Raw genomic sequence first — 11,906 nt, 5'->3', positions numbered from 1 at the left:
GAGCGGAGGGGGACTATGAGTAAGGGCCAAAATTCACAGCTGTACGTGGCAGCGTTTTTTCTAAACTCAATATAAAGCGCAAACAGGAGGTGGTCATGATTAGACTTTTAATTATATAGAAGGCAAGGCAACTTTGATTAGGCAAGGCAACTTTAGCATTTCCAAACCAAAGGTAACACAGCTTTAGCATTTCCAAACCAAAGGCAACACAGCTTTAGAATTTCCAAACCAAAGACAACACAGCTTTAGCATTTCCAAACCAAAGGCAACACAGCTTTTCCAAACTATATTTTCAAACCACATTAAGGGCACTGACAGGTCAGTAAAACCACTCAGAGTTTAGTAGACATGTGTTGTGTTATTCACAGCTCAGACTGAGAGACGTGACCCTCTCTCTCCCCCCCATATTGCAGACACTGACTGAGGCACTCAACACTGAAGGGGCGTGGCCTTCAGGAGAGAGAATCTCAACATTTTTTAAACACTAATAACTCTTTTATTTTTCATCGATGGGAAAATTCCTCTTGTCCTGCGCAGCGGAGGGGGACTCTGAGTAAGATGGTCAAAAATCACAGCCGTAAGAGGCAGCGTTTTTTCTAAAATCAATATACAGAACAACAGGAAGTGGTCAAGATCAGACTTTTAGTAATATAGATATATAGAAGGGCTCCTCAAATGCCCAAGATAATTACTGATCACCATTTTCCCTCATAAATCATATTTACCCATAACAGGATTGTTATTGTGTAATAAGGAACTGCAGACGCTGGTTTAAACCGAAGACAGACACAAAAAGCTGGAGTAACTCAGCGGGACAGGCAGCATCACTGGAGAGAAGGTATGGGTGACATTTTGGGTCGAGACGCTTCTTCAGACTGGTTAGGGATAAGAGAAACGAGAGATATAGATGGTGATGTGGAGAGATAAAGAACAATGAATGAAAGATATGCAAAAAAAGTTACGATGATAAAGGAAACAGGCCATTGTAAGCTGTTTGTAAGGTGAAAATGAGAAGCTGGTGCGACTTGGGTATGGGAGGGATAGAGAGAGAGAGAGAGAGGGGGAAGGCCGGGGTTACCTGAAGTGAGAGAAATCAATGTTCATGCCACTGGGCTGTAAGCTGCCCAAGCGAAATATGAGATGCTGTTCCTCTTATTTGCATTTAGCCTCACTCTGACCATGGAGGAGACCTAGGACAGAAAGGTCTGTGTTGGAATGGGAAGGAAAATTAAAGTGTCCAGCAACCAGGTGATCAGGTGGTCTGAGCGAAGGTGTTCAGCGAAACGATCGCCCAGCCTGCGTTTGGTCTCGTCGATGTACAAGAGTCCACATCTTGAACAACGGATACAGTAGATGAGGTTGGAGGAGGTGCAGGTGAACCTCTGCCTAACCTGAAAGGACTGTCGGGGTCCCTGGACAGAATCGAGGGAGGAGGTATGGGGACAGGTGTTGCATCTCCTGCGGTTGCAACTTCTGGGGAGTTATGTGGTTTGGGTGAGAAGGGATGAGTTAACCAGGGAGTTATGGAGGGAACAGTCTCTGCGGAAAGGGGTGGAGATGGGAAAATGTGACTAGTGGTGGGATCCCGTTGGAGGATTGTTATTGATGAGGAAGGTAAATGTGCTTTTTCTATACTAACCCTGCTAAGCCTTGAATGCACAATTCAAAACAAAAAGTTTAACTCACAGGACAAAAAGTTTAACTCACAGGATGAAGGAAAAACATTTTCAAAGAGTTTTAATTAATAAAGTAAATAATCAAAGTAGGTAAACATTAAAAATGGATATGTATTTTTTTTATTTAACAGATATACAATTCAGTAAAAAAGACTAGCATACAATTACAAATGTCAAAAGTATACATTAATGTTTCAGGCTCTATGTTATTGCTTAAAGACTAATAAAATGTACTTTATTAATGAATAATATAAAATAGATTAATTTTAACGTTTAATAAAACCTAACCTAAATACTTTTTTTTCTGGGACTTAAGTTGATAGTTACAGCTATTATTTTGAAAATGTTTCTAAAGCTTTGAATTAAAAATAGCAAATCTATAATACTGCTTGAAAAGAAGTCTGATCTTTTTTTTTAAATAGATCCTACGATGTTTATAAAGTGGACTAAAAAAACTGGCGTTCAAATCAGGATTCATAATTATGATCTGGTGTGTGCTGCAACCCAAAATTTCACAAATGTATCATAGTCACTTAAATAAATAAATAACGCTTTTAATAACTTAGATCAACAGTCCCAATTAGAATTCAGTTGTGCTAACTATCCAACCATCAGAAAATATGGCTTTTATAAATGTAAAAAGTGGCTTAATTTGAAATAATATGCACCATAAAGCATACATCATAAGCGCTGCATTAAAAAAAAAATATTGGGAATAAACCTTTAAATTTTCACAATTTTCAATCTTTAGTCAGCGTTGTCTTCTCTGCCCAGATTCACAGTACTGTTGCGATTACAGAGAACAAAGTGGAACATTTTCATGTCAAGTCCACAGAGTATCTAGCAAGGAAACAATTCAATACCATTATAGCACATTCATCTATTAATACAATAAATTCAAAGATTATAATTAAGAATTTTGTGCTTGTAAGACAGCAATGCAAGTATATTTTCCCTACACTTTAGTGACAATTCCCTTCTTATATATTTTTTCTGAATTACAATGTTGAATTGAAAGGGTTCCATTTGTGTGGTAATTTTTAAATTGAACGTGTACCTTTGTCACAAGATGCAACTTTTACTTGGCACAGCTAAGGAAGACATTCATAAAACTTCTCTCACTCATTGCTCAGATACAAAACAAACGTTACTTAGAAAACCGAGAAGTAAAAATTACACAGGGAAGTCTTGAAACTGTAAAAAATCTAGATTTGTATTAAAATATATATTTAATGGAGTATGAAAATATGTACCATTTTTAGTTTGAACAATTCTGACAAGTAGAAGAACAAACGCAATGCAAGCAAAAGGCATTATCTGAGCACTGCTGGTGACAAGATTCTGAAAATTGGTCAGAAAACTGTACAAGAGATACAATCAGGTGATTTGCAAGTATCTTAAAAAAGGAAGAAAATTCTTAAACTCAGGAGCCCACAATAATCTCCATAATGTGATCGAGCTCGGTTAGATCTGTTTTACAGTTTTGGGCAGAATTTATGGGTGTTGACGCGTGTGATGGTAAGCCATTTAATAACTCAAATATGACTGGTGTCGTTTTTGGACTGGTCATCAATCCAGACACAACTGAGTCTAGCTCATGCCAAGAAGTATCAATATCCGCAAATAAATCATCTATTGTCATGTCTGTGAGAGAGCTGGAGTAATTTGCAATCTCAAAACTCCCGAATACTTGATCCAAGGGCTTTGGACACTCCTTCAGATCCACTTGCTGCTCCTCAGATTCCAACATATTCAGATCATTTTCAAAATGCACTTCAATCAGATCTTTTACAGTACTGGTGTCTTTAACAGAAGCAGCAGCTGCAGAACAAGTAATATTCTCACAAGATGAGCAGTTTACCTTGCTTTTAGTAACATTGCTGGAATTACTTGCGGAGGCAGTGGAACTTTCCACATGTAGCTCTTTTGTTGGAGTACATAAGAAATCTGTGGCAATCAGACTATCTGAGGAAGTGTGACCTACGTATAGATCGCTTCCCGTGAAAGCCGTTTGTTCCTGCCAGCTGCAATCTTGGATCATTTCCTCCTGGATCTGTCGCACCGTGTTGGCTATAAGCACTGACCGACAAAGATTTGGTTCCACCAGCATTTTACACAGCTGCAGTTTGAACAATGAGATATTTAGAAGTGACTGGCGTTGCAAGTTATATGGCAAACTGACATTGCCAACAACGGGATCAAGGCAGGCATCCAGAACTTGTTCTTCAGAAAATTTTCGCTTTATCCCTTTTGCCAACATGTTCACCTGAAGAACAAAACAATTAAAGCACATTCTTCATAACCAAGTTAAAAATAACTTACAGAAGACCTAATATTTTGATCAAAACAATAATTTAATATTAATATTCCTATCAGGCCCATATCACCATTACTTTCATCTTCCTTTTGGAAAATGTGCGTAGCATTGGTTCAATAGATCCCTGGAGGTGCCAGTAACTTCAGAGCCGTTGCCATTTTATGCCCCCTGTGGATCAAAATCCGAAACTAGAAGCACTATAATCACAAATGCCACAAGTACTTCCTTTCAGATAAGCACTAAATCTGTTTGGTTGAGCAAGATAAACAATGTAATGGATGGGGGAAAAGAATTAACAAAGTACTGAAGCTGAGAGGAGGAAATTGCAAAGATGAAAGTTACTGTCATACACCGGGGATCTATTGAACGTGGATGATTTGACATCTTTTTTTAAATGGAAGATAGAACTAATAATGATTATAGGTCAGTCACTTAATAGTTTTAGTAGCATGAGAATTACTAAACGAGCAAAGGAAAATAAAATATTTTTGTGCAACTTTGTACTCTTTTAATTTGGGTGTTTGAAACTCCCCAAATTCTATCATTAGGTGGCATGTTTTCAACTGTAAAAGCCCCAAGCCCTGGAGTTAGCTTCATTCATCTATCATTGTTCCTTTTTTTCAGAGCACCTCAAGTCTTACCTCTTTGACCAAGCTATTGGTTGCCTGTGTTCCTTGATTCACTTGGGAAGTACCTTGGGATGTTTTGCTTCATTGGAAGGTGTACGTTAACATTATTAATGGACCTAAAGGAAACTAAAATAGATTTCTTATCTTCCAGTCAACCGTGCGTTGTAAGCTGGAAATAATAATTTGAGCAAAATCACACAAGGCAAACAAAAGAAATACAGTGCCCTCCATAATGTTTGGGACAAAGACCCATCATTTATTTATTTGCCTCTGTACTCCACAATTTGAAATTTGTAATAGCAAAAAATCGCATGTGGTTAAAGTGCACATTGTCAGATTTTATTAAAGGGTATTTTTATGCATTTTGGTTTCACCATGTACGTTAACATTACGTTTATACATAGCCCCCCCCCCCCCCATCCCCCATTTCGGGGCACCATAATATTTGGGACACATGGCTTCACAGGTGTTTGTAATTGCTCAGATGTGTTTAACTGCCTCCTTCATGCAGGTATAAGAGAGCTCTCAGCACCTAGTCTTTCCTCCAGTCTTTCCATCACCTTTGGAAACTTTTATTGCTGTTTATCAACATGAGGACCAAAGTTGTGCCAATGAAAGATAAAGAAGCCATTATGAGACTGAGCCAAACCTTAGGCTTACCAAAATTAACCGTTCGGAACATCATTAAGAAGAAAGAGAGAACTGGTGTGCTTACTAATCGCTAAGGGATTGACAGGCCAAGGAAGACCTCCACAGCCGATGGCAAAAGAAATCTATCTATAATAAAGAAAAAAAAACAAACACCTGTCCGACAGATCAGTCAGGTGTGGATTTGTCAATGACCACTGTCCGCAGAAGACTTCATGAACAGAAATACAGAGGCTGCACTGCAAGGTGCAAACCACTGGTTGGCCGCAAAATTGGGATGGCCAGGTTACAGTTTGCCAAGAAGTACTTAAAACAACCACAGTTCTGGAAAAAGGTCTTGTGGACAAATGAGGCGAAGATCAACATATCAGTGATGGCAAGATCAAAGTATGGAGGAGAGAAGGAACTGCCCAAGATCCAAAGCATACCTCCTCTTCTGTGAAACACGGTGGTGGGGGTGTTATGGCCTGGGCTTGTATGGCTGCTGAAGGTACTGGCTCACTTATCTTCATTGATGATACCACTGCTGATGGTAGTAGCATAATGAATTCTGAAGTGTATGGACACATCCTATCTGCTCAAGTTCAAACAAATGCCTCAAAACTCATTGGCCGGCGGTTCATTCTACAGCAAGACAATGATCCCAAACATACTGCTAAAGCAACAGAGTTTTTCAAGGCTAAAAATTGGTCAATTCTTGAGTGGCCAAGTCAATCGCCCAATCTGAACCCAATTGAGCATGCCTTTTATATGCTGAAGAGAAAACTGAAGGGGACTAGCCCCCAAAACAAGCATATGTTAAAGATGGCTGCAATACAGGCCTGGCAGAACATCACCAGAGAAGACACCCAGCAACTGGTGATGTCCATGAATCGCAGACTTCAAGCAGTCATTGCATGCAAAGGATACGCAACAAAATACTAAACATGACTACTTTCATTTACATGACATTGCTGTGTCCCAAACATTATGGTGCCCTGAAATGGGGGGTGCTATATATAAACACTGCTACAATTTCTACATGGTGAAACCAAAATGTATAAAAATGGCCTTTATTAAAATCTGACAATGTGCACTTTAAGCACGTGATTTTTTTATTACAAATCTGAAATTGTGGAGTACAGAGGCAAATAAATAAATGATGGGTCTTTGTCCCAAACATTATGGAGGGCACTGTATGTTCAGAGACACAAAAGGCTGGAAATACAGGTATCTGAGGCAACAAACAATCTGCTGGAAGAACCCAGGTGGTTAAGCAGCATCTGTACGTGTTTAGAAACATAGAAACATAGAAATTAGGTGCAGGAGTAGGCCATTCGGCCCTTCGAGCCTGCACCGCCATTCAATATGATCATGGCTGATCATCCAACTCAGTATCCCGTACCTGCCTTCTCTCCATACCCTCTGATCCCCTTAGCCACCAGGGCCACATCTAACTCCCTCTTAAATATAGCCAATGAACTGGCCTCGACAGCCCTCTGTGGCAGGGAGTTCCAGAGATTCACCACTCTCTGTGTGAAAAAAGTTCTTCTCATCTCGGAGTAATTGAGCAGGTCAGGTTTGTGGGGGATGGGTGAGGAATGTTGGCCATTTTGGATCCAATCCCTGCAACGGGATCTTGACCATGTCCCGAAAGATCAACATTTCTGATGCTGGTCAACCTGCTGCATTGCTCTGGCAGAGCATTTGTTGCTAGGGGATAATGTTGAAAGCACAGAATTTAAGGATGCCACAAGGAACTGCAGATGCTGGTTTACAAAACACGCAAAGTGTTCCGCCAGAGTAATTGAGCAGGTCAGGTAGTATCTCTAGAGACGGTACACAAAATTGCTGGAGGAACTCAGCGGGTGCAGCAGCATCTATGGAGCGAAGGAAATAGGCGACGTTTCGGGCCGAAACCCTTCTTTATCTCTAGAGACCATGGATAGGTGAAGTTTTGGGACAAAACCAAAAATTATAGTTCCTTGTGAGTCTGAAGAAGAGTCCTGACCCAAAATGTCACCTATCCATGTCCACCAGAGGTGCTGCCTGACCCACCGAATTACTCCAACACTGTGCCTTTTATGAGTTTACGGTAGTATTTGACAAGATATACTAGGTTGAATACAATCAGAAGTGCGAGAAATATCAGAGATACTAAGGAGTGCCGGGAGGAGTATAAAGTTGGTTGACATGCTAGAAGAGTGAAAAAAAGCAAGACGATAGCTTTTCACAAAGTGTTTGGAGGTAGGGGTTCAGTTCAAAGGTGTATTTTGTTTAATGCGTTAAATCATTTCGAACACAAGCCTTAAGGAAGCAGTGCTCAATCTGCTGGCGAAATGCTAAGGAAATAGGTAAATAATTATTCTTTTAAATGATCAAATCAAACTCAAAGGGAAGGGAAAAAAGCAAGGAATGTAATTCCCAACACCAACATGCGAGGCAAATTCATTTTGGATAAATATTACCATGAATGACATTAAGTTTATTGAATATTAAAGCCAGTAATTCAATTTCAGAAGTGCATGAAAAAAGCAAGTTGTACAAAAGCCCGTTTTATTGCAGGGCTACAGAGTACAAAAAACAAATTAATGAAAACTTGATAACAACTGCAAATGGGATAAACGAAGGAATGGATAGGCTTTGCTCAAATGTTGCTTGCATCCATCTCGATCCCCTCCTCTTACCACTCACTGCTAATGAAGCTGCACTCACCCCCTACAAATGGGTCTCTCGATCCATTTCACTCTTCCCCTGCCATCCATCCTCCAATCATCATTCACAGTCTCTTCCCACCACCCACCATCCCTTGTTAAACTGGATTCTTTTCCCCTCGATCTTTCCTCAGTAAATATACTGAACCAACACACCGTTCTTGCTTCGACAAGTTTATTCGTCACCCCCAGGGGACTTACTCTGCTCCGTGACCTGTCACTCTCTTGGAGTTCCAAGTGTTCCCCAGAGCAAGTGGTTTACAATAGGCATAGTACAAGTATATAAGCAGTAGCAAGCAGAAGCAAATTTGGCGCACTTTCTTGGTCCACCAATCGTATCATGACACAGTATGTGTGTAAAAGCAAAGGTCAGATTCCTCAAGACAATTGAATGGTAAGAGCATGATCTCATTATCTCCAATGATCAGGTTCCTCAAAACTCAAAATGAGTGACTAAGTTTGTCATCACAGTTGCAACACAACCCAGCATTTTCCCACTCAACGCTGTAATTTTCCAACTAACTTACAGAGCAAAAAACAAACTCATCACCCTCTCCTGCCTTTGCAATCTCCTCTCACTCTCCACTCAGATCCCGACTCTCCCAACCTCCTCTCCTTCCCAACAATCCCCACCTTCCACGTTTCCCCTTCCCCGCCTCTCCCCACAGAAATAGCCAGCCCCCAAACACGCCTTGTCCTTTCCTCAGGGTTCATTCAACTGCTTGAACCTATTTCTTTAACTGAGTTTGGTTTTGAAGTCTGTGACCCCTATCCCGGGTGGTGGGGATAGGTCTGTGTCCCCTATCCCGGGGGTTGGGGGGGGGGGATCTGTGTCCATTCTCTCGTGGGATGGGGGGGGTCTGTGTCCCCCATCCCGGGGGTTGGGGGGGGGGGCTGTGTCCATTCTCCCGTGGGATGGGGGGGGGGGGTCTGTGTCCCCTATTATTGGGGTTGGGGGGGTCTGTGTCCATTCTCCCATGGGATGGGGGGGAGGGGTCTGTGTTCCTATCCATGGGGATGTGTGTGTCGCTTATCCCGGGGGGGGGGAGGGGGGGGATGTGTCCTATCCCGGAGTGTGGTTGGGGGGTCTGTATCTATCCTGGGTACCAGGGGGTGGGGGGGGGGAGGTGGGCGTCTGTGCCCCTATCCCGGGAAGTGGGGAGGTCTATGTCCCCAATCTCGGGGGGTGGTCTGTATCCCCTATCCCGGGGGGTGGTCTGTGTCCCCTATCCCGGGGGGGTGGGGGGGTCTGTGTCCCCTATCCCGGGGGGGTGGGGGGGTCTGTGTCCCCTATCCCGGGGGGGTGGGGGGGGTCTGTGTCCCCTATCCTGAGAATAGACAATAGACAATAGGTGCAGGATTAGGCCATTCAGCCCTTCGAGCCAGCACCGCCATTCAATGTGATCATGGCTGATCATCCCCAATCAGTACCCCGCTCCTGCCTACTCCCCATATCCCCTGACTCCGCTATCTTTAAGAGCCCTATCTAGCTCTCTCTTGAAAGCATCCAGAGAACCGGCCTCCACCGCCCTCTGAGGCAGAGAATTCCACAGACTCACAACTCTGTGAGAAAAAGTGTTTCCTCGTCTCCGTTCCTAATGGCTTACCCCTTATTCTTAAATTGTGGCCCCTGGTTCTGGACCCCCCAACATCGGGAACACGTTTCCTGCCTCTAGTGTGTACAAACCCTTAACAATCTTATATGTTTCAATAAGATTACCCTCTCATCCTTCTAAACTCCAGAGTGTACAAGCCCAGCTGCTCCATTCTCTCAGCATACGACCGTCCCGCCATCCCGGGAATTAACCGTGTAAACCTACGCTACGCTCCCTCAATAGCAAGAATGTCCTTCCTCAAATTAGGGGATCAAAACTGCACACAATACTCCAGGTGTGGTCTCACTAGGGCTCTGTACTCACTAGGGTCTTTTTCACTGCCTGCTGTACCTGCATGCTTACTTTAGGGAGGTGGAGGGTCTGTGTCCCCTATCCCGAGGGGTGGGGGGGTAGGTGGTCTGCGTCCCTTATCCAGGGGGGTGGGTCCGTGTCCCCTATCTCGGGGGATGTGGGGGGTTTATGTCCCCTATCCCAGGGGGTGCGAGTATCCCCTATTCCGGGGATGGGGGGGGGTGTGTGTGACCCCTATCCAGGGGGGTGGGGGGTTCTGTGTCCCCTATCCCGGGTGGTGGTGGGGGGAGGGGGGTCTGTGTCTCCTATCCCGGGGGGGGGGGGGGGGGGTTTGTGTGTCTCCTATCCTGGGAGGTGGGTGTGAGTGTGTCCTATCCCAGAGGGATGGGTGTGTGTGTGTGCGTCCCCTATCCCGGGGGGTGGGTGTGTGCGTGTCCTATCCCAGGGGGATGGGTGTGTGTGTGTCCTATCCCGGGGGGTATGGCTGTGTCCCCTATCCCGGGGGGTTGAGGTGTCCCCTATCCCAGGGGGTGGGGGGTTGTGTGTGTGTTCCCTATACCTGGGGTGTGTGTGGGTGTCCCCTATCCCGGGGGTGGGGGTGGAGGTGTGTGTGTGTCCCCTGTCCCGGGGGTGGAGGTGTGTGTTTGTGTGTCCGTCCCCTATCCCGGGGGTGGGGGTGGAGGTGTGTGTGTCCCCTATCTCGGGGGGGGTGGAGGTGTGTGTGTGTGTGTCCTATCCCGGGGGGGTGAAGGTAGGTAGGTGTAGGTGTGGGGGTGGAGGTGTGTGTGGGTCCCATATCCCGGGGGGTGGGGGTGGAGGCGTGTGTGTGTCCTCTCCCGGGGGGTGGAAGTGTGTGTGTGTCCTATCCCGGGGGGGTGGAGGTAGGTAGGTGTAGGTGTGGGGGTGGAGGTGTGTGTGTGTCCTATCCCGGGGGGGTGGAGGTAGGTAGGTGTGGGGGTGGAGGTGTGTGTGTCCTATCCCGGGGGGTGGGGGTGGAGGTGTGTGTGTGTGTGTGTCCTATCCCAGGGGGTGGGGGTGGAGGTGTGTGTGTGTGTCCTATCCCGGGGGGGTGGAGGTGTGTAGGTGTGGGGGTGGAGGTATGTGTGTGTCCTATCCCAGGGGGTGGGGGTGGAGGTATGTGTGTGTCCTATCCCAGGGGGTGGGGGTGGAGGTGTGTGTGTCCTATCCCGGGGGGGGGGGGGTGGAGGTAGGTAGGTGTGGGGGTGGAGGTCTGTGTGTGTCCTCTCCCGGGGGTTCCCACCTCTGATGTCATCAGGGGCGGCCACGTGATCTGCGGCCTACCCACGCAGGCTCCGCCGGCGCCGTCAGGTAAATGTGCAAATTAGAAAAACGTTAAAAGTGGCGCCAACGGGCCGGTGTGGAGACCGGGAGGCGGCGGCGGCGGCGGCCCCCCGCTCCTCCCCCTCCCCCTCGCCCTCGCCGCCGCCGCCGCGCTGTCCCTCCCTCCGTCCGTCCCTGTCTCCCGCCCGGTTTTCGCGGGCGCCATTTTACCTCGCACTCGGCGGAGAGTGAGCCGAGTATAAATCAGCCGCCGAGCCCTCCCCTCCGCCCCTCCGCGCTCCCTCGCCTCACCTGCGTCCACCGGAGGTCAGGGCACGGGCGGGCGGGCGGACGGGCAAATAGCGGGCGCTGGGAGCCGGGGCGGCCGGACCACACGGCGACCACAAGCTGGGCCGCGGCGGCGCCGCCGTCGTCACTGACTGGCTGAAGACAGAGCAGACAGCCGCGGGGGCCGGCTCAGCGGTTGCCATGGCACCGCCCCGCCCCGCCCCGGCCCGGCCCGGCCCGGCCCACCGTGCAGGAAGCTGCTGCAGGCGCTGCTTTACACCCAGGGCACAACATGCGGGACAGGCAGCATCTCTGGAGAACATAGATGGGTGAGACCCTTCTTCAGACTGAGAGTCAGGGGAGAGGTAGACACAGAGATAAGGAAGTGTAAGGAGTGAAAACGACACATCAAAGAGGATGTAGATCAAGGAAAATGTAGAACAGATCATTGCCAGCTAGTTTCGCTG

The 11,906-nt window shown here is 46.3% G+C and overlaps 1 protein-coding gene across 7 annotated transcripts; it reads right to left on the bottom strand.

The window, feature by feature from the left end:
* Positions 1-1,781: 1,781 nt before the first annotated feature.
* LOC116976705 (cell division cycle-associated protein 4-like) lies at positions 1,782-11,615 on the bottom strand. Of its 7 annotated transcripts, none has more exons than XM_033026576.1 (3): positions 11,464-11,615; positions 3,538-3,942; positions 1,782-2,516 (listed from the first exon to the last, which is right to left on the bottom strand). In XM_033026576.1, exons 2-3 carry the CDS (start codon positions 3,934-3,936, stop codon positions 2,424-2,426), a joined length of 492 nt encoding a protein of 163 aa, XP_032882467.1. In that variant the 5' UTR covers positions 3,937-3,942; positions 11,464-11,615; the 3' UTR covers positions 1,782-2,423. The 7 variants fall into 7 exon arrangements, with proteins under 7 accessions (XP_032882467.1, XP_032882461.1, XP_032882465.1 ...); XM_033026570.1 differs by lacking the exon at positions 1,782-2,516 and adding an exon at positions 4,635-4,748 and having other exon boundaries at positions 2,664-3,942; positions 11,383-11,613; XM_033026574.1 differs by lacking the exon at positions 1,782-2,516 and adding an exon at positions 4,635-4,738 and having other exon boundaries at positions 2,664-3,942; positions 11,383-11,613.
* Positions 11,616-11,906: the final 291 nt, after the last annotated feature.

The sequence above is a fragment of the Amblyraja radiata genome, chromosome 9 (genome assembly GCF_010909765.2).
Source record: "Amblyraja radiata isolate CabotCenter1 chromosome 9, sAmbRad1.1.pri, whole genome shotgun sequence".
Lineage (NCBI taxonomy): Eukaryota > Metazoa > Chordata > Chondrichthyes > Rajiformes > Rajidae > Amblyraja > Amblyraja radiata.
The sequence above is the reverse complement of the archived record's forward strand: the minus strand, read 5'-3'. Positions and strand labels throughout refer to the sequence as shown.